General features: G+C 39.8%; 2 protein-coding genes across 2 annotated transcripts in view; both read right to left on the minus strand.

The window, feature by feature from the left end:
- The window catches only part of LOC307163194 (uncharacterized protein), a 106738-nt gene that overhangs the window by 9094 nt on the left and 70038 nt on the right, over nucleotides 1–27606 (minus strand). The window lies entirely within an intron of this gene.
- LOC307171049 (uncharacterized protein) lies at nucleotides 5958–10339 on the minus strand (the record flags this gene model as incomplete). The annotated part of the gene is made up of 7 exons (XM_079892424.1): nucleotides 5958–7381; nucleotides 7533–7601; nucleotides 7751–7825; nucleotides 7917–7945; nucleotides 8240–8388; nucleotides 9883–9889; nucleotides 9979–10339. The coding sequence occupies 7 exons, from the start codon at nucleotides 10337–10339 to the stop codon at nucleotides 7271–7273; spliced, it is 801 nt and encodes a 266-aa protein (XP_079748550.1). The 3' UTR covers nucleotides 5958–7270.

Below are 27606 nucleotides of genomic sequence, written 5' to 3' on the forward strand. Positions count from 1 at the left end.
TCAATAAAAAAAACAGAATTTTTTAGCTATTCTGTTTGGTTTTGTAAGCTAATTTGTATTATTTGGTTAACATGTTTATGTATGAGTCAAGTATTTTTGACATATATTTTTATAAATGCAATTTAAAAAAGAGGGAGTACACAAGAGCAACAGAAGGTTGCTGTTGTATTTAGGTTAAGAGGCCCCTCTTAAGTGTCACCGGCCCACCGGTGGGCCCAAAATCATTACATATTTAAAACAGTAATATCCTATAATAAACATAAACTAATCTTGACAAACTATATATCATTTGAAAGCTTACAAACTCTAGTTTTCATATTTGGTGAATGATTTCCAAAATAAATTAGAGAGGAGCTGTAATTTATCAATTTGCAACAAGAATATTTTCATATTTATAAGGCGTGTTCAGACCTTTATTTTGAAATAGCAATGAACATGAAAAATCATGAAAGAATGGATGAAACCTCAGTTTGTTTTCATGCCAAGAGTTCAAAAGATATCATCCATTCAATTATTTTAGAAAAAAATATATTAATATGTTTTTAATAACACATATGGAAATGAAGGCGCCCTTATATGGGCAGTAATGGAGTCTGGTTGTCACCTAGTGAAAATGTTTGGTACTGCGCCCAAACAAAATCTCACTGAAAGCTCATTTTTTGAGATATCAACCTAAAATTTGAAACACAACTTATTCAGATTTTTGCCTTTGATTTTCTAGCAGTTTTAGAGTCGGCCAGGTTTTAAAAATATATATTTTATATAAAATATGAATAATTAAATTTTTTAAATTGTACATTTTCATAAACACAAACTTATATAACTTTTTTTTTGTTTCACTTTCTTAATTTATTTCACTTCAACAAAAATCTGCCAAATGTCTTCTTTAAAACAAGACCAATTTTACGTCTATACTCCAAAGCATTCTTTAATTACAACCATTTAAAGTCGAAATATGCATTTTCATGTATATTTAAAAAAAGGGGGGTGACACTTAAAGGGTTAAAACCCTGTTTATCTATATTATCTATATTATTATTATGGTTGTTATTAATCGTGAATAAATCTAAAGCTTTTGAGACTATTATTTTGTGTTATTGAATTTGTCATGAAGACGTGACCATTTCTTCCTTTTATGTAGGCTTACTAAATAATTTTTATATAAAAAAAGGGAGGAGGGTGCCCTTTTTCAGTTTCAGCACATGCCCCTCAAAAGGTCTGTGCACGGCCCTGTATAGGGCTGCATGATTTTGGGAATACATTTTAGATTTTTCTGGTTAAAATTGCTTTTTAAAATACACAGAATACACACACACATACACAAATGTTTCCAACAATATATAATGAACACCAAGTTTGTTGTGCCTTGTAGGCATAGGCTACGCGCAGTGCTGCATAAAATAATAATAACAATAACCTATAGCAGCCTATAAATCGTTAAAAAGGAACGCTTCAGTAACAAATACACTAGAGAAAAATATATTGATTATCATATGTCACTTCAAATGTTTCCATTCGTTATGATGTTATGAAATGAGATTGGAGTAAAAACATGAAGCCTAATGTTTGGTGCGTTTTGCTTTTCAAACACACAGCGCATTTTGAATATGAAACATTCAAACGCACAGCGCGCTCCAAAATATGAAACGTTATGGTTACTATATTATAGCCTACATATCTACGTTTGAGCAGATATCCACAAACACAGTATTTAACAGTAAACACGGGTCTAAATATTATAATATTAACCATATATCTAGCAACAGTTCAACTGCAATGTGAAGTTTATGCAACAATAGCTTTAACTAATATAATTCAGAATACATTTCTTACCTTAAATCTTTCTTGTCTTCAAATCGCGTTCTTCTTCTTCTGAGGTAAATCCAATGTAAGCTCATGGTGTGTCTTACAAACTCTACGAAGAGCAGAGACTGATTAAGTTTGGTGTTTTGTTTTTGAGGTAATGAGCTCGTTCGCGTTCCATGTGGAGATTTGCATGTGAATCTCTTTTGCGCACGTGGGCGTGGTCAAATTAAAACTAATGAGCAAGCGTTTGAGATACTGGACATCTTGTTGGTTTTATACAAATTACTTAAACAGAGAATATTTGTTTTCATTTTGAATCCAATCATTTAAAAGTACACACTTAAATGTTGATAAAGATATATCAGACATAACTGACTCCCCCCTCTCTGAGCCCCCAGAGCGTGCGGATGGCAGTGTGCGCTGCTTACGACCCTCGACACTCTTGTCCCCCTCTGTCGCCAGAACCCTGTCAGAGCAGGCCCCAGTGGAACGAACGTCCTTCCCTGGTCTCCTCTGTCAGGACACGGCTTATGACCATGCCCCCACACCGGGAAGCTCCACCTCCCACGTCTGGGCTTGTCATTCCGCTTCGCTGCCCCACCAAGGGTACGTCTGTGGTCCCCATGACCTTGCTGGTTCAGTTCTTGGGAGCCTGGCTAGAGCTTCCCAACCTGTCCCGCTGGGTCGCGAGAACCATTAGGCTCGGCTATGCGATTCAGTTTGCATGATCTCCTCCCCGCTTTCGGGGAGTCTGCTACACTATGGTCGGTGACAATGCCCATGTCATGCGTGTGGAAGTTGCTACCTTACTGGTGAAAGGTGCAATGGAGATTGTCCCTCCAGCCGATATGAAGTCCGGTTTCTACAGCCCCTACTTCATTGTACCAAAGAAATCCGGTGGGTTACGGCCAATCCTGGACCTGCACATCTTAAACTATCCCTTCACAGGCTTCCATTCAAAATGCTCACGGCCAAACTCAGCCCCAAGATGCTCACGGCCTTGTGTTCAGCCACAAGATTGGTTCGCAGCGATTAACCTAAAGGACGCCTACTTTCATGTCTCCATTCTTCCTCGCCTCGCCATTTCTACGGTTTGCTTTCGCGGGGCGGGCATCATTAAGCGGTTCTCCCATTCTGGTTAGCCCTGTCTCCTCGCGTCTACACAAAATTCGTCGGGGCGGCCCTTGTTCCGATACGGCTAAACGGGGTACGCATCCAACATGGTATGTGGTGTAACCATTAAGGAAAAGGTAAAGCAAGTAAAGTAAAATAACATATCCCTATCAATGTGATTGTATACATCTAAATCAGTTTTTTTTAAATACATATATATATATTTAAGTAATGTTATGGTTTTTAATTTTTAATATAAGTAATAATAAATATTAATTAAAAAGTATCATTATGTCTTTGAGTAGTTTCACCACATGACATTTTTCATGAAATGTTATCTTGATTGATATCGAAAAAAAAGTGACATTTCAGTGTCACACACACACATATATATATATATATATATATATATTTACGACGTTTGTAGCGGGAGAGAGAGGAGGGGGCCGAGCGGTGAGTAAGTAGGTCAAGTGCAGATGATGAATACATGTGTCTGATTGCAGTAATTGGCGTGGAGAGACCGGATATAAACCGTCGTGAACGAGAGAGAGGGAGAGAGAGCTGGACTGGGACCTCGCGTGCTGTCTGCCTGGAGGAAAGAGATCGTCAAAAGAGATACACCCGTTATTGTGTCGTAAAGCGAGAGTCCCAGTTAAGCTGACCCCTGTCTTCTTCCTTCCAACACTCACCTGACACGAACCTCATCACAAAGCTCTGCTACTTATACCAACGACGGAAATAAGCACAGTTACAATAGATTAATATGTGGGAGAGCGTTGCTATAGAGAGTGACAATATTGTATTGCAATATGTAGCACTTCAAAAGTCAATAGCAAATCAAAACTATTTAGCACATTATTTGTAATTGAAAAGGTTTAATGACAAAATATGGTTATGGTTACACTTTAAATTAGTTTCAAAATAGATGTATGAGATGATGATAACTTATACCATTAATTGTACCCAGCATATATGTAAAATGTTACCTGAGAGAGAGAGAGAGAGAGAGAGACAAAGACAAAGAAAAGGGAGAGAGCCCCAAGAAAGGGACCCGGAGAATAAAGGAGAGCCAGAGCATAAAAGAGCCAGATCAACAGTTACAATCTTCTTTTATCCCTGACCATGTGACTAAAATTTCTGGGATTGGGTCAGGAATTGACTGAATAATCTCATCAACCCTCTGCTGGTAGATGCTGGAACAACACCATCATGGCAGTAACATCATTTATTCATCGACAGCAAATGTGATAAAGCCAATGCTTCATGTAAAATGTTAGTGTTTATGTGTGTTTAAAATCTGCAAAATAAAGAGAAATAGGACTATCACATATGCAAAACCTCAGATGATCTCTTATAGATCATTTAACTGAGAGAGTTACTCAGGAGAATAGAGAAAGCTCAGATATGCAAGACTGAAATGGACTTCAAGTGCAGCATTCAGTGTGATTTCCAGATGATGGTGATTTTGCAGGATGATTTGAACACGTTCAGAGAATAGCTCTGTTCTCAGAACAGGTTAAAGCGCTGATAAAGCTGTGAAGCAGATTTGAGGAAGTGAAACATGGTGTCGAAATGTTCTGCGTTTCCTTGTAGCTCAGAGTGTGGTAATGGACTCTCTTGTCTAGTGTTTAGTGCTGTTATCATCCTAGGCCCCCCCTATTTTTTTTATTTTACTTTATTTAAAAAAAATTAAAATCAGTAATAATCTTTTTTTTTTTTTTTTTTTTTTTTCTTGAAATAGCAGTTACTGCCAAACATACTCCTGTTTTCTGTAATACTGACCAAGACATAGTCCTGTTCTGAATCATCTGTTTCCACATTGTCTGGTCTGGTTGGTCCACAGAGTCATCCTGATAGAAATCACTCTCCGAAAAAAGATATGTACCTTTAAGGCGGCAACCTTCCGGTCTCTCTTGTGAAGCCGATACAGGAGTAACTTAAACTGCAGTTCATCGATTGGCCACTAGAGACAGGCTGCAGAAGAGAGTCAGTTCCACATTGAGGAAGTGTCTAGAGACTGTGAAACATGGGATTGAAATGTTCAATATTTCCTTGTAGCTCAGAGTGTGGTAATGGACTCTCTTGTCTAGTGTTTAGTGCTGTTATCATTCAAAAGCTCCTGGGTCAGTCTTTTTTTTGTCTTTATTTATTTATTTATTTTAAAATTGAAAATCAGTAATATGTATTTCCTCGAACAGCATTGTAGTTACTGCTAAACATACGGGTTTTAAAATAGAGGAAAGCACACAAATTTTACCAGTCGGATGTTTTAACTACTTTAAAATGGCTTTTTTGGTCACTTATATCTGAATATTTATAGAAAACGACACAGACATCAAGACAATATAAGTTCACTCAGCTAGTCCTATCACTTGAAGCAGAAAATCCATCCTTCTGTCCTTTTAAATGTCCGTGTTAAAGAGCACTTTCAGTGGTTTAGTGAAGCTGATTGCTGTAGCTTATATCCGACTTAGGCATGGGGTCAGAGATGAGGAACGATCCCAGCTTTTTCCCTCTCAACTTCCAGCACTGTACCTTTCAGAGTTGAGAAGAAACATCCAACCAAATCATGGAAAGCTAAGGCCTTCTTCTCAGTCACCAGAACAGAGATCAAAATTCCTATAACTGGGATGAAATCCCGACTCCAGAAGCTCATACCATCTTAAAGCTGTAGATGACCAGATGGTTTCAACATCATTGGTGTGCATAAGGTACGAGGTCAGTGTAACGGTCATCATAATGAACCCTTCGCTCGACGTTTGGACTTAGTTGGTAACGTCTGACTAGTTTATTGTCTGTGTGAATCGAAACATTAAGACTTTCACATCAGAACTATGAGGGTACATTGTTTCCGGGTAAAAAGTCTTCACTATGAGGGTATACTGTAAAAAGCCTTCACTAGTTTCACTTCAGAATACTATCTCAACAGCCATTTATGAGCACTAATTATTCATATTACACATTTAATTTTGTATAAACTAAAAGAAAATATGACTTTAATAATGGTGAGGCTGAAATGGAGAAACAACCAGTGTCTTTATACGTTTTTTATTCTTGCAAGAATGCCGTTCTGACACACAGAGAGTGTTTTGCAGTCAGAGAAGGAAGTCACTCTCAGACAGTTAACGGTCACACATCTCTCTTCAGTGGATGTGTGAGGACTCTAACTGTTGGTCAGATTAAACTACTCCTTACATGCACTCAGATATCTGCAGCTGTGTGAACTTACACACAAAGAAAAGCTGCAGATAGATTGTTATCAATGAGATTGATAAAATGAGAAATTAGTTTAATCAATCATTACATGAAGCAAATAGCCTACAAACATTAAGTAAAAGTGAATGAGACAGATCTATCTCTTTACTGACTTTAATTAACACTGAAATATTTTAATGAATTAAAGACAATCCAAGCCAGCAGAAAATAAAAATGAACATGAATGAAAATTAATATTAATAAGCTGTTGATAAAATGTGTAATAAGATAAAAATCATGTCCTGTGAGATGTGAGAGGCTTTCAGTGTCTACCTGTGGTTGTACAGTGAAACTGAAGTGCAAATGTAGCCCTCAGTGTTTATCAGTGATGCGCGGGTCAATGTATAAACAAACCGCACCCGACCGACGTTTTCAACTAACCCGCCCGCAACTCGGACCGCAAAAAAAGAAAAGAAAATATTGTACCCGACCCGCTTCCTGACCCGCATTTTTTAAAAGTAGTAAATGCTCATCGTAGCGTCATTGGGCCTTAGACGTAGGAACTAGGGGTGCAGGGGTGCGGGGGGGTGTTCAACGTGTTGGGAAATCGGGCATTTTGTCCCACGTCAGCATTTATTCATAAGTTAATAACGCTCAACATTCAAAAGGTAAATAAGGATTTCCCACTTGTATTGGTAGGCTTAGGCTATTTCGCCATGTGGATGCCCAATTGAAGCTCTCACAAGCACAAAATGCAGGCATAGAATATGTTAATAAAGTCTTTATTAACGCATTTTAGACAAACAAAAACAGGTAGACTAGTACTATATAAATTTCAACGGTTCAATTGGCATCTTTATTTCAAACGACCCGACCGACCACGACACGAGTATCATTAAAAATATTTTTGGATGACTCGTAACCGCGGGTAACCGCTCATTTTGGATCAACCCACGCATCACTGGTGTTTATCAACAGTTTAAAATATACAGATAAATATTGTATTTTTTAAATATTCACAATAAATCTCATTCATATTCACTGGACATTCAACAAATATCTGCTCGTTCACACACAAATATATAATTCCTCCAAACCCCAGAGAGATGAAATCTTCCCGTCTGCTCCTGATATGATGAGCTCATGATCTGTATCATTAATGTTTATTTGTGAAGGTCTTGTTCTTGTTCACAGAGGCGTAAAGTTGATCCTGCGGTTGATCTTCTCTTCCTCTGATGGCAGCATAAGTCACTGTATCATCATGATCCTGAAAGAACAGATTCTGTCCATCAATGTTTTAACCAGAGCGATTATTATTATTATTATTATTATTATTATTATTATTATTATTATTATTATTATTAGAGCATGAGCTTCATTTATCTGAGAGTCAAACTCATGTGCTGGTATCTACTCACATTGAGTGATTTTACTGGCTTTGTATTGGAAGAAGTGACCTCAGAATAAGTCACATCATCTGTCTGCTCCTAAACATCAATGCAAACGTGCAGAGAGTCAAGTTTAACACACAGAACAGACATATCTCTCACTATAATATGTAGAATAACACAAAAGCTTTTAAATCACATTATTGAACAGACAGTGAACGTAATGTTGGATGATTTAGTGGACTCACATTGGCTCTTGCAGCGGGAGGAATGGACATGTTGATCGTCTCATTCGTCACTTTATGATCATTCTCATCTTTGACCTTCAGAACAAACAGTTAAACTGCATGAATGACACTTTATTGAGCTTTAAAGACAGTAATCAAATCTAAATCACTGCATTACTGAACTCACCGCAGAGTCGCCAGTCCCTCTTTTATTATCTGAAAACAAGTGCCTCATGAAATATGACTATTTATGATCAAACACAATGTTAAGCATTAAGATTTTCAACAAAAAATTTTTGTTGAAGCATTAAAATGAATAATAAAAATGATTGTTGACTTGATAACTCGTTGATATTGACATTATAGGATTTCTCAGCAGGAATAAACTTCTGTTTGAGAATTTCATATAATCCACATGTTTCTATGATACTTACAGTCTGAACATGATGTGTTTGTTTGCTCATCTGAACTGTTTTTAATTGTTGTAAAGGAGTAAATCTGAAAACTCACCAGCTCTTTTTCTGCAGATCAGCCAGAGAAGAGCAAGAAGGAGAACAGCGACTGCAGCGACAGAAATCACTATGACTGAAGAAGAGATCGAGCACAGAGTCAGAGACGGACAGGGCAGATTGAGGACAATTATAGACAAAGACAAAACACTGTGATTATGTACCTTGTGTTTGTGTAATTGAAAGATGAGAGTTTTTACCTGGTTTTGTCGTATCAGCTTGATCTGAAAAGGATGAATGTTAGTTGAGATGCATCATAATAATATCCAGAATGAGGAGAAGAAGAGGTGAGGTGTAGCAAACCTAGCAGCTTAAACTTTATTTTACCAAACTAAAGAGAGAAATCCAACATGAGAACACACACAGCAAAATTCCCCGATTTAATTTAACTCCGTCCATTCCTGCTCCTTCTCTCCACTCTGCTGGCTCTCTCTCTCTGTTTCAGCCTCGTTGTAAATTAAAAACTATGGGGGGAAGGGCCTTTTCCTGTAATGCGCCAAAGTTATGGAATACATTACCTGCGTCTTTCAGGGATGCTGCTTCTGTGGATTGTTTTAAGAGACTTCTTAAGACACATCTTTTTAGTCAAGCTTTTAATTTATAAATTGTGTATTTTTGATACTTATTTTTTACTGCAATGTTTGTTTGATTGTTTGATTATTTTATGTATGCTGTAGCGTGAAAGGCGCATTATAAATAAAATGTATTATTATTATTATTATTATTATAACTCTGCTGAGAGTACATATGGTCCCACTCTACAGTGTTAAAGTTACTCTGAATCAGAGTTAAAGTTAATGAGATAATAAAGTGATTAAAGTGATGATTGAGCATTAGTGATGAACACCTGCTGTTAACAAGCAGAATCACTGAAGAAAAGAGAAACACAAGAACTACAACTGACTTCAGATTAAATCAAGCTTTATGCTGTGTTCACACTGAAAGATTTAAGCCTCGATATTTCACTGTAGAATATGACAGTCATATTTTGATGAGTTAACACTGAAGATAACTCTAGCATTATGCACTGGAAAGCACTGATGTGAGAAAGACAGTGATGATGTACCTTTAGAAACGTTTATTTTTTATTTTTTGCTGTCAAGTTTCAACTCCTTTATTATTTCCAGCATCACGTTTTGGACTGTTCCTTCACTGCAGTTCATTAGTTTGAAGCAATGCTTTGAGTTACTCTTCTGTGAGAGTCAAAGAAGCTTTTGTTCCCTCAGTTTGTTCTGGTTCAGTGATACTGATAGACCTTAGTGTTACTGACATTATGAGGCTCTTCTAACACTGTTTTCTCACCTGAATACTTGACAGTGTATCTGACTGAGGTCTGGAGTTGATTTCTGTGAGTAAGCTGACATCTCCACTCTCTGTTGTCATCTTCATTCAGGAGTGTTGTAGTCAGAGTGATGTTACAGTGATCTTGATGATGATGATGATAATATCTGATATCTGGAGTCTGTCTTCAGATCAACACCAGCCTGATTCACCCACAACAGCTCAATTCTCCCAGAACGGACCCAATCATCACAGGAGGATCCAGTATATGAATACAACTGACAGGAGAGAGTCACAGAGCGGCCTGGACTGATCTCTGTCTGTGAGGATGAAGATGATGATGATGATGATGATGATGGAGACACTGAAACTGAACACAAGACACAAATCACAGACTCTTCAATCATCATCTGAGTTTAAAGGGAGAATTTTAAATTGACCACATAATCATAAACTTACCATGAAGAACATGCAGATAAACAGGTGCATCAGATCCTTGTTGTTGGTCTGTTCCATTCACATTTATCCACTGTTGGCAGGTGTAAGATCCATAATCTTCTTCTGTGATGTTCTTGATGTTCAGAGAGCAGTCAGACTCCAGACTCAGTCTCTCATGTCTCTCTGTGTCTTTACTCTTTATGCCTTTAGTAATCAGTGCAACTGCTGCTGCTGAATGGTTGTTGTAGTTCCATGTAGTTTTAGATGTGCAGTCAGAAAGAGCATTATTACAGGACAGACGAGCATTTTCACCAGAACTGATGAACACATGATCATAATCTACTCCACTGATACCTGAAACACAGTATATCTCAGTGATCATTATTATATATATGAAAACAATAAACCATACAGCATAAAAAGCAGAAGTTTTAAATCTTCGTTTTTTTTCTCACTTAAAGCAAACAACACACTCTCCAGAATAAACTATTAGTCTGTATCAGAGAGCTGTTCAAATCACTGACACACTCTTAATATGAAGATAATTCTTCATCATCAGATGTTTGAGTGACACTATGTCCAGTATCAGGAATAATACAGTATGATCTGTGTGTATCAATACACAACTCTGAGAACACAACGTGAATGTGTGTGTGACAGGTTGAGAATCTATAATGTTCGTTTTGGCCCATTGGAAGTAGGTAACTTTTAATGGTTGCGTATATTTCAAATAGCAAGACACGCCCACTGGCGTTGAACCGCAGCTTGACATTGAGTACACCTGTGCGGCGCAATCATGGAGGTGCGTCAGGTTCTAGTGGCGTGATAAAAAGCCTGTCTAAGTGGGGCATTGTCATTCTTCTCTGTGCAACAGGCTACCCATTTAGATTTGCGTTGCCCTCTCTGGTGAGTTGTTTGCCTTATTGCCCTTTCTCAGTCGCAGATTACGGTCTAAATATATGTTTGTCATCAGGAATGTGTGTGCGTGAAGTTGCGAGCGCAGGAAGCATAAAGTTCGCTATAGCTTAAGAAATTCCCCTACGAGTTAAGAAACGTTATGGTTGGTTTCCTCTTTTAGGAGGGGTGAAATAAATTGAAATTAATGTAGGCTACTACTGTTTTTATTGCAGGTGCGGCACAAGAGCTCTAGCTGCTGTTTTTTTTTTTTTTTTTATATATATATGTTTGTGTTACTAGGCGCGTTTCCATTACAGATTTGTGCAATTTTTTTGCGATTTAAAAAAAAAAAAAAAATTTTTTTTTTTTTTTTTTTTTTTTAATATCGACAAAAAACTATTGCGAAATGACAACGTTTCCATTGACCAATCTTATGCGACTAAAACTTGATTTTTTTTTCCTCTCACGATAAGTAAAATCATTTGTTTTAATTTGTTAATTTGTTGACATTTGTTTTGATTTTGATTTTTGAAAAAACCTTTTGTTTTGCAGATTGACGTTATAGTTTTATAACTGCAAATAAACTATAGCAAAAATATTTGAATTAATTGTAAAATTAAGTTAATGTTTAAAATGTTAGTGTTTTAATTTTAATGTTAAGATAATAACTTTCATGTTACTTAGGCTATAACTTCTATCACTAATTAAAGATGTAATCAAATCACGAGTCTGTTTTCAGCCAATATAATTTAAACATCAAAAACATGAGAATTGATTCAATTGAATAGCCTACAATTTATTATTCCGCATGAAGAAAATAAGGTTGAATCTCAGGAGCTCTAAAATAATGCATCGACTTCACATGATGAATGCAGCCAAGGAAAATGCGAAGAATGGAAAAGCACATTGCTGGAAAGAAAGTGGAAAATAACACAGGAAAGACAAATGTATCCTAATTTAGGCTACCTGTAAAAAGGTTGGTCAGGCGATCAAAGGACTGGTTTTATTCAAAATAAGTTATTTTAGGAAAAATATTATTCTAATTATTGCACTTAAGACTGATAGCACATTGCATTTCAAATAACAAACAAAAAAAAGTGTCATATAGCTACACACTATAATTTTGGTAGAATATGCCTTCCATAACACACTAGCAAGTGACGATCAAATGCACCTAAGCGAGTGACGTCATTCATTATGGCACTCAGCATGTATCCATGGCAACGCGTAGTGATAGTTAACGGTCCTCCTCAGACGCGGCCTTGTGTTTTCCCTTTCGTCTGTCTAAAAGGTATTTTTAATTTTTAGATTAGTATACATTAGTTATCGTAACCACTATAACTTACATCATTACATATTATGAAAATTTGACCTTTTAAAACGTTTGCTGAAGTTGTCCGCCGTGTAGGGGAGAGCGGGGCACAAAGTAACAAAGTTCTCAGTTTGTGCAAATCTACTTATGTTTCAGAGTATTTATTTTTTCCCACATTAATTTCCCACATGTTTAGTACAATTATGTGTTTTTGTTTTATTAATACAGTATATACTTTTTTCTTGATATACCCCGAAAGAATGGAAGTGAAATGTGACAACATGCCCCATAGGTGGGGTACATTGTAACATGTGTGGGGCATGACATATGGCAGCTTAAAATGTTATTTGATCTAATAAAAAAAATATACAAAACAAACTAAAATATTTTCTAAATAAAACTTTTTCATATAAAATAATGGCAATTTTTAATAATTAAATAGAAACTCATTTTTGAGTTTTGACTACGAACACATGAAAACACAGCTATACAACATAGTTCAAAACAAATAAATAATTAGTAATTTCTGAACATTGACTCTCAGTCTTTATTCACCTTTTTCTCACGTTTTCTCAATAAAATTAATAAAAGTATAGAATATAATAGCATATATCTAATAGGGGCACATTGTAACGCAGTGTGACAACATGCCCCGCCTGCACAACTGGGATTTAAACCCTGCTAGTGTCTTCTGCTAGTTAGCGAAGCATTAAAGAACCATCTCAACTGTTAAATAACATATTGGAGATTAAAATAATATCAGATTTGTCTTATTTTAAATAAACACAAAAAATAGAGACGAAAAATTAACTTAAGTAATAAATTTACTTTTGCTATGGTTTAATAAATGTCTATGGATATCTTCCAAAACAAATATAATTTTGGCGGATTTTTTTCTCTATATAGTGTTGATATGGCAACTAGTAAATGCACTAAGTTTCGTCATCCAAGCATGTGTGGAAGTATTTAAAACAAGTGTGTTACAACTAACCCCGCGTTACGTTGTGCCCCGCGCTCCCCTACCACTGCTAACCGTTATGCTAACACTACGAAACTAGCGTTAAAATGTTGCTGAAATGAGACGACATTATATTCATATATAGAAATATAAAATCATAACACTACTGAATGTGTTCATTTTGTTGTTTTAGATGCCAGGGGGAAGAATTGCCAGCGGACTAACCCCAAAGCCTGAGCTGACCGACCGAGACACACACACACACACACACACACACACGGAAAGACCACAACACTTTTACAATTGTTCAAGTAAATACTTTGTTCCTTACAACGTGTCTGTTTTTGGTTAGCCAGAAGTAAAATAAAATGATATTCAGGGGACTAAACGCGAACCTTTTTTTGTTAGCTGGATTAGTATAGAGGATGTTAACGTCTAATGAACGTTCTGTAAAGGTCCCCGAATGTTCTCCAAACGTCCCATATGGCGCTCGAAATGTATCATTCGGCGACGAGACTGACAAGCACGACAGATAACACACGTGTATACGTGCGTCTACGTCTCCATTTGTTTTATATGGAGACGTACATGCAAATATCACGACACGTCAATAACGTGTAGCTGTTGATCTTTACAGACGGCGGCGTCACGTTAGAAGTTAACGTGTGGATTACGTCTGCACGTCTGCACGTCTGCCCGTCGTTTTATGGCAAGCCAAAGTATTCATAAACGCCTGGACAGGCGTCTGATTGCACACTGACACGTCAAAAGCGTGCGTTTCAACAGCCAAACGCGAGTCAGATTTGCCATAAAAGCATCTGGTCACGGAAAACGCGCGTCAGAAACGTGTGGTTTTTACATCAAAACGCGCGTCCTCGACAAGTGATCTGCTATTTAAAACGCACGTTCTCAGACAGAAAACAGTTTTTTTTTTATTTCAGCACCTCGGACAGTCCTCTAATCCCTTCGTTCGAGACACATCTCGCAAATTTTCCAGTTGTAATTTCGGTAACACTTTATTTAATTTAGTTTCATACATTATTTAACTATAGTTCACATGTATTAATAATGAACTGCACTTCTACAGAATTTATTGATCTTTGTTAATGTTATTTTCAACGTTTACTAATAATTATTAAAATCAGAAGTTTTCCCACTATTTCTATCCTCTTTTTCCATATACAGTTGTTTTTCACTTCTATGCTGCAAGACTGGGACAAAGAAAGTTTGTTTCTGTTGTTTGTTAGTAGTCCAAACAAGATAAAAAATAGTGCAGCAAATGTTCGAAGTCACAAAATAAAACAAATTGTGTTGTACGACAAAATATATCTTATGTAAAGTTTATGCAGCTAATGGGGAAAATCTGGTACTGCGTCCAAACTAAATTTTAATGAAAGCTCGTTTTTTGATAGCCTGGCAAGCCAGACCTACATCAAGATGTTAGGACTGGCAACTCTCCATAGACAGGGCTCAATCCGAGGGGCGGGATAAACGGTTGTCTCTCAAAATCCCTCTGCACGCAATAGGACAGTGCTACAACCAATCAGAGCAACAAGCGAAGCTAATCAGTATCAGAGCCATAGAGAGAATGAATAGAGAATCTCTCTATGGCTCTGATCGGTATATTAAACTTTTTCCGTATCCAGTCGGCAAAACTCCGAACACATCTTCCTTTTTTAAAAATGACTGAAGTGCCGTTCTTTGCTCTTTTCTCAAAGAAAAACGTAACTGCAAGTCCTCCAGTGTCGCGGCCAAAGCCGATTCAAAAGACCGCTGTTCTCCAGCAGCAGCCGCCGTCATTCTTTGTTTTCAAGTAGCAGGGAACCGTCGCAACTCTGTCGTCATTATGTTAAGCCCGCCCCACCAACGTGATTGGCCTGACCCAATTTAGGTTTTTGCAGCAAAAAAGTCAACGGAGAGTTGCTAGACTACCCTGGCTGCAAAATACATTTTGCTGCCGCTAGGGTGCGTCTAGATTTCTAGGCTACATTTTTGATACATTTGAACTTTTTATTCAACTTTTTTTTCTTATTATGCAACTTTAGATTTATGGCTTTAATTTTCTAGCACTTTTTGTGTTCAACATGTTTAATAAATATATGATTTATATACAAAAGTGTCCATAAATAATTTTTCCTATAGTTAAAACCTATATAGCTTTTTTTCTTTCACTTTTTAAATAATCTGCCAACCGTCTTCTTAAAAATGAGACCTAAATACATGACTTTGGAGCACCCCAAACAAAGTAGCCTACACCTCTCATATCAGAGGAGACCGACCACCTGTCGTAACCCAAAAAAAGACCTGGAGCTTGTAGATGGTGAGGCCTAAATAACTGCGATTAGACTATATCAATTATTGCTACTACACATACATGTACTAACTACACATAAACATACATTCAAAATGTAGTTTTGTGGATTCAGATTTCGTGAAACTCAAATCACATTGTCTACCATTTGTATTGTATCAATTCAATAATAACTTTTTTTTATATATATATAATTAGCCTAACTTTTAATATATTAAATAATAAACGTTTGGATGTCATCTAGTGGAAAAGTTTGGTACTGCGCACAATACAATCTTTTTTCTAAAGCTCATTTATTGAGACATCAACCTAAAATCTGGCCCAAAACTTGTCCAGATATTTAGCATTGATTTTCTTGAAGTTTTAGGGTTGAAAATGTTTTGTAAATATATAAAATACATATTGTTTTATATATATATATATATATATATATATATATAAAATGTTCATAAACTTAAACTTCATAACTTTTTTAAACTTTACTTTAACAACTTTGTTTTACTTCTTTACTAATCTGAGAAGTGTACCCTCCTTTTGGTAGCCTGTTAGTTCACAGTGCATTAAGTAATGTTAACAAATACAACTTTTGATTTTAATAATTAGTAAACGTTGAAATTAACATTAACAAAGATCAATAAATTCTGTAGAAGTGCAGTTCATTATTAATTCATGTGAACTAATGTAGTTAAATAATGTATGGAACCTTATTGTAAAGTGTTACCGAAATTACAACTGGAAAATTTGCAAGATGTGTCTCGAATGGATTAGAGGACTGTCCGAGGTGCTGAAATAAAATAAAAAACTGTCTGTTTTCTGTCTGTACTAAATTCCTTATACATTTGGTATTGGTAGCCCTTTAATTTGTATTACGCTGTTACGCACGAACAGCGCGCTGACGTGCATTCCGCCAGAGCGGTTTCAGTTTTCTCTTAGTTTCGTTTCTGCCGCCATCTTCTACGAGTGGTAAATGTGCGTGCATGAATGTAAGTTCATTTATCCTTATATTTAGCTGTTATATCGAGATATATTAACACTTTCATGTAGCAGCTGTACATCCGATTGTTGTCGTTATGTTCATATCGTGATTAATGTGTTCGGAGGCGAGTGATGTCAGTGTAATTCACGTGTACATGTTTAGCGCTATTTGTCGCGCTGTGGACAATATAAACATGTATAGATGATGTATACTGAGGTGAATCTTTATGTTTACTGTATTCATACATATTCTTATATATATTTATTTGTTCATTTCAGACTAAACCACATTCTACCACCTCAGTTATAGCTAATGGCTGTATAATGTTGGACATGTATATTGACACATCCTGAAGAGATAAACAGTTCACAATCTTCTGTCTCCTGTCATACTTCTTGCCGGAGTTCCGTAGTGGACTAGCCTTCCACCTAACTTCACAAAATAGAGTCCTTTATATTTGGTCCTTCGAGCCGGATGCTATAGCCACTACGGTGACATGGAGCCACAGAGAACATGTTATTCTCCAGATACCACGCATCCTGCTCAAATGCAAGCCAGAGCGCGTCAGATCCCTTCATATCTGCAAGCTTATGAGGTAGCCTTGCCTAAATCCCTTCTGCCAGTTACTGGGCCTCACGAGACATATCAGCAGCTGAAGATGGATCATGCAGCGGCACCGTTGACCTTCAGTGGGCAGGCCGAGCCCGCCTCGACTGGGGTCCAGCCGACAAGACACGAGTTATCATCTCTGCAGTATGGACGAGGTACTGCCATAGTCAGTGGGGGAAGTATAGATATGGGGCTCAGCAGCCTGGTGGAGCAGCTAGATGTTGGTAGATCTCCTTCTTCTTCTTATTACACATCTCCAGTACCACAGCACCGAGATAACAGCCAGTTAGAGTGTGAGTCATCAAGTAGTGGCACTGTTTCTCCATTTTCCGAGCGAATGGAACCGGCTCAAGCTTACTCACCACCCATTGTCAGGCCAAAGGCTACTGCAGTTCCTGCCATCCCGTTACTGAATACAGAGACGCTCATTCCATGCCTTGGGGTGCCCAGGGAACCACATCAATCTGTACGGTGGCAGACATCTCCGACTACAGCTCATATAGTGTACAGCACACCTACACCACAACCCTTTATTCAGATGCCAGCAGCTGCATATGCGAGACAGACAGCAGTGGCATGCAGTGCAATATCCTCTCCTGCTTCCTATAATCTTATATCATCTTTGCCGCAAACCATTACGTCATTGAAGATACCTACAGCCACGACAATACAAAACACTCTGGTGCCACCAGTTTACCAATTACAGATCCCTGCACATAGCCAACCAACACATGTGCCACACCCGTATCAGCCATCACCCATGGTCACAGGATATTACACACCACAGCCCTCCATTCAGTCATCAGTGCAGAACTGGCATCCTCCTCCAGTTGCATCCACTATGCCATATCTGGCCTCACGCACGTCCAGTATATCAGCCAGGACCTGCTGCACCTCCGCTCCAACCAGTCCCAGTCCCATCGCTACCAAAACTTGTGAATGACAGTGAAAGAGAGTTCACAGATCTGAAAATAGCCCTTGATAATCTGCTGAACCCCCACACTGAGCTCACAGAACATTACAAGTATCGCGTGCTGATGGAGCAGTTGGTCCTTGACGAAGCAAAGCTGATAGCCCAAGCATGCCGTCATCACCCTGCACCTTACACAGCAGCCATGGCAGCCCTGCAGCGCCAATATGGCCAACCTCACCAGCTTGCACAAAGTGAAGTTGCGGCTCTAATGAACTTACCAGATATCAAGGCTGGAGATTCAAAAGCATTCCAGAACTTTGCTCTTAACATTGATCTTCTGGTGGGTATGCTTATGTCTCTAGAGGGACCACAAGGAAGAGAGCTTACCTGTACCGGTCATGTTGACAGGTTGCTTAGTAAACTCCCTAAACACTACAGGGATGGATTCATAGAGCACTTACAACTATGGGGAAGACTGAACACGGACAGTCTTAACCCCCTGAGGTCGACGGTATCGCCGGCGATACCAGCTCGCTTTTTTTCAGTTCAGTTCAAAAGAAATTAATTTTGCTCTGTGGACTTTGATATTACAAGCAAGTTTCATACATCAATCGATTCTGTTAAATGTGTATTATTTTTGTGTATACTCACAATAAAAACAAAGTGTTGTGCTTTTTGCCAAATAAAGAAAAATAAACGTGATGCGAGTTCTGCCTTCTCTCTGTCAGTGAAGACCATTCTGAAACGCGTCCGAAAATGAACAATAACTCAGCGAATACTCAGTCAAACAGGCAAACAGACATACAGGCATGAAGCTTGAATTCTCTTCTCTTAAATGAAGTAATTTATATAAAAAACAAATATTCTCATCTTGTGAAATCTGTATTAAAAGAGAGCGATTCCAGTCGACCTCATTACAACTAATTCAAATGTAATGTGACTCCGCCTACGGAGAGCGCGCGCTATTCAAACGCAAATGAATGAGGCAATCCACGCAATCCTGTGAACGCCCCCATATCAGCTCGAGAAACACAAGTTTAATCATATCATTACTTTAACACCGTCTCGTAGCGCTGTGAGGAATAACAATAATGAAAAAAGTACCTCAGAAGTGCGGGTATATCGAGGAGCGAGCTGAGGAATACTGTAAGTTTTTTTTTCTTCTCACATGAATCGGGTTTCTGTTTATGAATGAATGAACGGCAGAGATGCGCGCTGTTTACCACAGCTCGCAAAAAGACAGTTTAAATTTAAATTGCGTCTCTGTGTGAATGAATGATGATGTTTTAGCAAACTGTATTGCCGTACTGAGTTGAGTAAAAATCGACAGAAATATGTTGAAATAAAATGTAGGCTATTTGTATAAGCAACGTTTTAAACTGAAAATGAACATATGCCCTAATATTTCATAAAAACAACGTTACAGTCAGGCGTTTCTGTTTGTGTATGAATGTTTCGGTTTTAGCAAACTGTATTGCTACACTCAGTAAATATCGACTAAAATATGTTGAAATAAAATGTATTTGTATAAGCAACGTATTAAACTGCAAATTAACATTTATATTTCTTATAATAAAAATGAAAGACCTATGTTACAGACATATGAAAGACAACATTTCGTTGATTAGTTTTGGATAGATTATACATTTTTAATGTAAAATATCTGCCACCTCAAATAAGCTTTCAAATAAGTTTGCCAATATTTGCTTATGTTAAATATAATATGTTTTGTCAAAAATAAAGTTATCAAATAATCAATCAAATCCTTAACTTTGAAATATGTATGATAAAATGTATACTTTAGTTTTTACAAAGAAAGATTACACTTTCTTTGTAATTGTAACCTTTTTAATAAAAAAATATATTTACAAGGTAGATGTAAACAAACTATTAAAAGGTAAATATAAGCCTTTTCTTTAAATAACTTTTATTGTGTTTTATTATTGACAAATTTGGGGAGAGGATAAATATTCCAAAACTGAAAATACAGTATGAGAATTAACTGCACAATTACTAGACATGTTTTCCTTGGATATTATAGGCCAAATTGCAAGCACAATATGTGGAAAAATAAAAAAGAATTGAGATGCTTCCAACTGTTGCTCTTGCATTCTTGTGGCTCAGTGACTCACCTGAATGAATGGCTAATTAAGTATGCAGGCCCCATTGTCTCCTCAGGTGTGAACCACTACATATGCATGACCGTAGACGCCCACTCCGCATATGGCCTTTCCAAACAGAAAGTGCTTTGCAAAATTCAAATCAATGTATTGTGTTATGTGAATGATAAGGCAGGGTGATTTTCACTTCATTTTGAAGAAAAAACACTAGGCAATGACATATTTTAGACAAAAGTCTTATTGGCACATATTTAGAATGTGTTTTATGGCCTTATTTCAGAAACTTTAGTTTTTAGTTTTTTTCAATAACCATGCATAAACATTATTCTCTCAAAAATGCAGACATGTACATTCTTGTTGCTCACATATTATGGTAGCCCTGTTTGTGCTAAATAGTGTGTAATTTTTTTTTGCCATTAATATGTTTATAAGCAACTGAAAAAAGAAAAAATGTCAGGGCATGTCAGAACATCTCAAGGACCCCAAAAACCCCTCAGACCCCAGAGGGTTAATCCATATAATTTGCACGATCTTGCAGAGTGGTTGAAGGTCAAGGCCGAAGCCCAACGGCTTTCATCAAAGATGGCTCAACGCTACCACACCGAGAAGGCTCCAGCTCCACGTAGAGAGCGTCCAGCTATTATTAAGCCACAGACTCGGGCCATCTCCGTTTATCATGGTAGTAATCAGCCCAAGGAGGTTAAAGAAGTAAAGCATGTCCGAACAGAGGCTCTTCCAAACCAGCAACTAGTCCAGAGAACAAAGCGCCTGTGTTTGTTCTGTCATAGTGAAGAGCACTACCTCTCTCAGTGCAATGAGATCACTGAATGCCCACCTGAGCGACTTATCAAGTGGATAAAAGAAGGTAAGAGATGCTGGAAATGCGGACGCACCAACCACAATTGTAATGAGTGCACATTGAGAAAACCATGCGGAGAATGTGGGGACGTGCATCTTAGAGTTCTTCATCGCATAGCACAGCAAGGCCCGAGCATCATGCTAGTTACAACCTCCAGTGACCGCATCTATGTGACACCACCTAGCCATACAGGACGGGTCTTTCTAAAGGTCACCCCCGTGTTACTGTGGAAAGGTGAGAAGTCTATACAAACCTACGCGATCCTTGATGATGGTGCACAGCGCAGCATTATTCTTCCCGCAGCAGTCCAGCAGCTAGGCCTACAAGGAAAGAAGGAAGTTATGGCCCTTCGTACCATTCGTCATGATATTACCCAGCTGGAGGGACAGTCTGTCCAGTTTCAGCTCTCATCCCAGTCCAGGCCAAAAGAGAGGTACAACCTTGCTGGTGTGTTCTCTGCACCTCTCCTGACCTTGACTGAGCAGACGTACCCTAGCAAGAGACTTCAGAGGAGTTACTGTCATCTGAGGGGTATTCCTCTTCCATCATTCAGCAAGATTCAGCCCCTTCTCTTAATTGGATCTGATTACCCAGGTCTAATCACTGCAAAGGAGCCCACCAGATTAGGCCCAGATGGCGGACCAGCAGCTGTACATACGCAGCTCGGTTGGGTTCTCCAGGGACCAGACGGGCTTCTTCCACACCAAATATCACCTCAACAGTGTTTGCTCACTTCCCTTTCATCAGTGCGAGATCCTATACTCCAAGAAGTAGAAAGGCTGTGGCAGTTGGACATTCTTCCTTACCGCAACGAGAAGCTGGTAACGCGATCACGACAGGACCAAGTGGCCATGGAATTACTGGAGAGCCAAACTCAGCGTGTGGAAGTGGATGGAATCTGGCGTTATGCTACCCCCCTTGTACGCTCTCCAAATGCACCACCATTGAAGGGTACTAGGGAGTCAGTTCTACCCAATCTCAGGGGTACGGAGAAACGCTTGAGCAGGGATCCAGAGAAGGCTAAGGTTTATGAGGCTGAGATCCAGAAGCTCTTGGATGCAGGATATGTTGTTAAGGTCCCGCCAGAACTTCTACATATGGATAAGGAATCATGGTTCATCCCACATCATCTTGTCCACCACAATGGTAAGGATAGACTAGTTTTCAACTGTTCCTTCATCCATCAAGGTCTCTCCCTCAACCAGCAGCTCCTTCCTGGCCCATGCCTTGGTGCTTCATTACTGGGAGTTCTCATTCGATTCCGACAGCATCCAGTTGCTATCAGCGGAGACATACGTGCTATGTTTCATCAGGTGAGACTCCTACCAGAGGACAAACCTCTTCTGAGGTTCATCTGGCGAAACATGCGGAAAGAAGATCAGCCTGATATCTACCAGTGGGAAGTCTTGCCTTTTGGAACAACCTGCAGCCCATGCTGTGCGACCTTCGCACTGCAGAAGCATGTCAGAGATCAGCAGGCAGGTGACGAAGGAGTAAGACAGTCCATAGAACAGAGCTTCTATGTGGACAACTGTCTACAGAGTCTTCCCACTGTGGAGCAAGCCAGGCAGTTAGTCGACAAGATGAGATCCTTTCTTGCATCTGGGGGGTTCGAAATACGGCAGTGGGCCAGCAATGTCCCCTCAGTGGTCGAGCACTTACCAGCAAATGCGAAATCACAGAGTATAGAGCTATGGCTGCAGAAGAATCATTCTGACCCTCAGGAGCCGGCTCTAGGTCTGATGTGGCATTGCCTCAATGATCGTCTGGGTTACAGACACCGCCCGACGACAGAGTGTCTCCCGACAATGAGACACATCTACAAAGTCCTGGCATCTCAATATGACCCTTTAGGGTTTGTCAACCCCTTCACCACCAGGGCTAAAGTTTTAGTCCAAAAGCTCTGGGCTAAACCGAGAAGCTGGGATGACCCAAACCTTCCCACAGATCTGCTTGAGAGCTGGAGAGCATGGGAACATGAGTTACCTAACCTTGCCATGGTTGTGTTTCCCCGTTGTTACATCCCTTCTCATTTCAAGGTGGAGGCGTCCCGATTCAGCTTACACATTTTCTGTGATGCCGCCGAAGTGGCATACGGAGCAGTAGCATATCTGCTTATCGAGCAACAGGGTGAAGTCCACACTTCCTTCGTGATGGCCAGGTCAAGGGTAGCTCCAAAGCGACAATTGACAATGCCGCGGTTGGAACTTTGTGCAGCCTTGGCGGGTGCACAGCTCGCTAAGCTTCTATTGCAAGAGCTGACCATTCATATTGAGTCGACAACACTCTGGACTGACTCTACTACCGTCTTGACCTGGATACGGTCTGAGTCCTGCCGGTATAAAGTATTTGTCGGCACTAGAGTGGCCGAAATCCAGGAATTGACTGACCTGTACTCATGGAGATATGTGGACTCAGCAAATAACCCGGCAGACGACATCACCCGGGGGAAGACATTGGTAGAGCTGGCAACTCCCAGTCGGTGGAATCAGGGACCTCATTTCCTCCGTGGATCACCAGATCAGTGGCCAGCTATACCCCCTATGGAGAATCGAGATGATTCCTCAGAAACCAGAAAGACTGTATTCTGTGGACTAATTGTAGATGACCAAAGTCCGCAAATGCCCGACGCAGCTCAATTCACCTCCTGGAAAGCCTTGGTTAAGGCAACATACCAGTCCCTTTACGGGGCGGCCAACTTAGATGCAGGAACTCAGAGCCCTGATTATCGGAGCGCTGAAGCGTTTTTGTTAAGTCGGTCTCAGATTGAGTCCTTCCCTCTAGAGTTCAAAGCCTTGAAGGCAGGCAAACCAGTGGCCCCTTCCAGTCGTCTGAACACTCTGTCACCGGAGTTTGATCAAGCATTAAGTCTAATTCGGGTTGGAGGTCGGCTCCGGAGATTGGAAGGCCTGAGTCCAACCGAGTCTCATCCGGCAGTTTTAGACCCCCATCATTCTGTTACCAAGCTCCTTATCCATGACTTTGATGAACGCTTATTTCATCCCGGTCCGGACAGAGTTTTTGCTGAGCTCCGTCGTCACTACTGGGTCCTGAGAGGCAGGCAAGCAGTGAGGCAACACCAGAAAGGGTGCGTTCAATGCCAGAGGTGGAGGGCTAAGCCAACAGTACCCATCATGTCTGATCTACCCTTGGCTCGTCTACGACTTCATCAACCACCATTCTTCTCGACAGGTGTCGACTGTTTCGGGCCCTTCATTGTCAAAGTAGGCCGCCGTTCAGAGAAAAGATGGGGTGTGATCTTCAAATGTCTGACTACCCGCTGCATACACCTTGATCTCCTCAATAGCCTGGATGCCGATGCCTTCTTACTTTCCCTGAGACGTTTCGTGGCACGGAGGGGTACTCCGTCGGAAATTCTCTCTGACCAAGGGACTAATTTCAGAGGTGCCGAAACAGAGCTGAGAGAAGCCTTCAGGAAAATGGAACCTCAACTGCAGGAACGGCTGGCTGACTATCAGATCACTTTCAAGATGAATCCTCCTGCGGCACCGCATTTTGGCGGCACATGGGAGCGAGAGATCAAATCTGTGAAGTCAGCCCTGCAGGTTGTTGTAGGAAGCCAATCCCTGCCTGAAGATGTCTTGCACACTGTGTTAGTGGAGATAGAGGGTATCCTGAATAGTAAGCCACTGGGTTATGTCTCGTCTGACATTGCAGATGTTGACCCAGTCACGCCCAATTTTCTCCTCATGGGGCGGCGGGACTCTTCGCTACCCCAAGTGGTCTACACTCCAGAACCTCTGTCTAAGCGTCGATGGCGCCATGCCCAGACTATAGTTGATCACTTTTGGGCATACTATACCCGGCATTACCTACCTAACCTCCAGCCTCGTCTTAAGTGGCAGCGTGAGACTCAGGATCTGACTCAGGGTACGGCGGTAATGGTGGTGGACCCACAACTGCCTCGTGCTCACTGGCCTGTTGGTAGGGTTGAGAGTCTGGTTCCCAGCGAAGACGGTCATATTAGGTCAGCAAAGGTCAGAATAAAGGATCGTCTGTATCTTCGACCGGTGGCTAAGCTAGTTCAACTCCCAGCACTCCCGGACGGTGATGAAACCGATGTTAAGAACTAAGGAATTTATATCTTCTACATTTTAGCTATGCTAATCTGGGGGCGGCTGTACTAAATTCCTTATACATTTGGTATTGGTAGCCCTTTAATTTGTATTACGCTGTTACGCACGAACAGCGCGCTGACGTGCATTCCGCCAGAGCGGTTTCAGTTTTCTCTTAGTTTCGTTTCTGCCGCCATCTTCTACGAGTGGTAAATGTGCGTGCATGAATGTAAGTTCATTTATCCTTATATTTAGCTGTTATATCGAGATATATTAACACTTTCATGTAGCAGCTGTACATCCGATTGTTGTCGTTATGTTCATATCGTGATTAATGTGTTCGGAGGCGAGTGATGTCAGTGTAATTCACGTGTACATGTTTAGCGCTATTTGTCGCGCTGTGGACAATATAAACATGTATAGATGATGTATACTGAGGTGAATCTTTATGTTTACTGTATTCATACATATTCTTATATATATTTATTTGTTCATTTCAGACTAAACCACATTCTACCACCTCAGTTATAGCTAATGGCTGTATAATGTTGGACATGTATATTGACACATCCTGAAGAGATAAACAGTTCACAATCTTCTGTCTCCTGTCATACTTCTTGCCGGAGTTCCGTAGTGGACTAGCCTTCCACCTAACTTCACAAAATAGAGTCCTTTATACTGTCTGTCTTCTTTTTTTTTACCTAAATGATAACTATTGGATTATAATAACTCACCAATTATAATCCTCTCCTCTGACAAATATGCCATCGATAATTCCATGCTGTTTTGCTTGGGTTAATGATAATACAAGAGACCTAAACCTATAGGGACAAAAGCATGACAGACTCAAGGCAATAAGTGAGCACACACTTTCGACGTGCGATTTCAAGAACACTATAGAGAACGAGCACGTTCTTTTCGCCTGTTTGGACACTTCACACACGTTTGCACTGCCTGTTTGGTTTACCTGTTTACACGTTCATAATGTGCGTTTTGTCCTACTCAAAACACACGTTTTCGACGCCCATTTTTGTTACGATAAACGCGCGTCAAAAACGCGTGTTTTCGGTGACCCCAAAACGCACGTAGAGAACGTGCGTTTTAAATAGCAGATGAGGACGTGCGTTTCTGACGCGCATTTATTGTAACGGTGCGTTTCCACTACAGCGGCAAAAGTCCGCTCAGTGCCGCTGGCAACGCTATAACGCCTCCGCTTTGGGGTGTGTCATTGCGAGTGTGTTTAATCGAAGTTTTTTTCAACACACGGACAGTATAATCACCAGAAATGCACGCGATTACATTTACAAATAGACAAGCTTTGTTTCCAAATGCATCAAGCAAAGATCCTTTCAATTTTATAAACTTTTATAAACCCAGCCAATATAATCACAATGAACACATCCAAAATAAAATCTTTAACATATATATAACAACTGCAAAGCGTCTAATTTGTAAACAAAATGATTTACGCACTAAATCCAGCATAAACTCCAGCAAAATTTGCATATTTTTAAACTCTCAAAACAGACGTCACATCACGAACCTCACAGCAATTGGCTGCCGACCGCGTTTTTCGCTTGGTATTTGCATGAAGTCGAGAACTGCCCAACCTTTTGACGCTCTCGGTCGCTCTCAACGCTTTCTCTGGTCCGCTGTCAATTTGTTTACAAATTAGACGCTTTGCAGTTGTTATATATGTTAAAGATTTTATTTTGGATGTGTTCATTGTGATTATATTGGCTGGGTTTCTAAAAGTTTATAAAACTGAAAGGATATCTTTGCTTGGGGCATTTGGAAACAAAGCTTGTCTATTTCTAAATGTAATCGCGTGCATCGCTGATGATTATACTGTGTGTGTGTTGAAAAAAACTTAGATTAAACACACTCGCAACAGACACACCCCAAAGCGGAGACGTTATAGCGTTGCCAGCGGCATTGAGTGGAGTTTTGCCGCTGTAGTGGACACGCACCGTAACAAAAATGGCCGTCGAAAACGTGTGTTTTGAGCACGTTAAGAATGCACGCTTAACGCGCGTTTGGCTGTTGAAACGCACGCTTTTGACGTGTCAATGTGCAATCAGACGCCTGACCTGGCGTTTATGAATACTTTGGCTTGCCATACCTGCGAACGTCCCCCGCGATGTCCTGCTAACGTTTAAAGAACCCTACACGAAGATGTCCAGAGGACGTTCAGGGACGTCTTTTTGTTAGCTGGGCTGTTTCATTGTCCTGTTCGCACGACTGACGGCAGCGGATGTTGCGGTTTCGATCCGCTGTATCTACCGAGCTCTTTAAAGGGGTCATATAATGGTACATGCACTTTTACAAGTTGATTGTACTGAAATGTGTGTTGGCAGTGCCTGTACACAACCATCATAAAATGATAAAAATCCATCCAGTGTTTTTTTTTTAATCTTCTTATATGTTTCCTCCTGTCTCAAATCAAGCTGTTCGATTTTGTGACGTCACAATATCGACGCCCCTCCCACGATGGGTGATTGACAGCAGCGTTTCAAACACAGATCCGCCCTCGCGCCCTCGTGAGCGAGCTGTCAATCATAGCACGCACCGACGCGCGTTCAGTGTTGATAGCTGGAGTGCTGAGCAGAATGGCGTCT

The sequence above is a fragment of the Squalius cephalus genome, assembly GCF_949319135.1.
Source record: "Squalius cephalus genome assembly, chromosome: 1".
Classification (NCBI taxonomy): Eukaryota; Metazoa; Chordata; class Actinopteri; order Cypriniformes; family Leuciscidae; genus Squalius; species Squalius cephalus.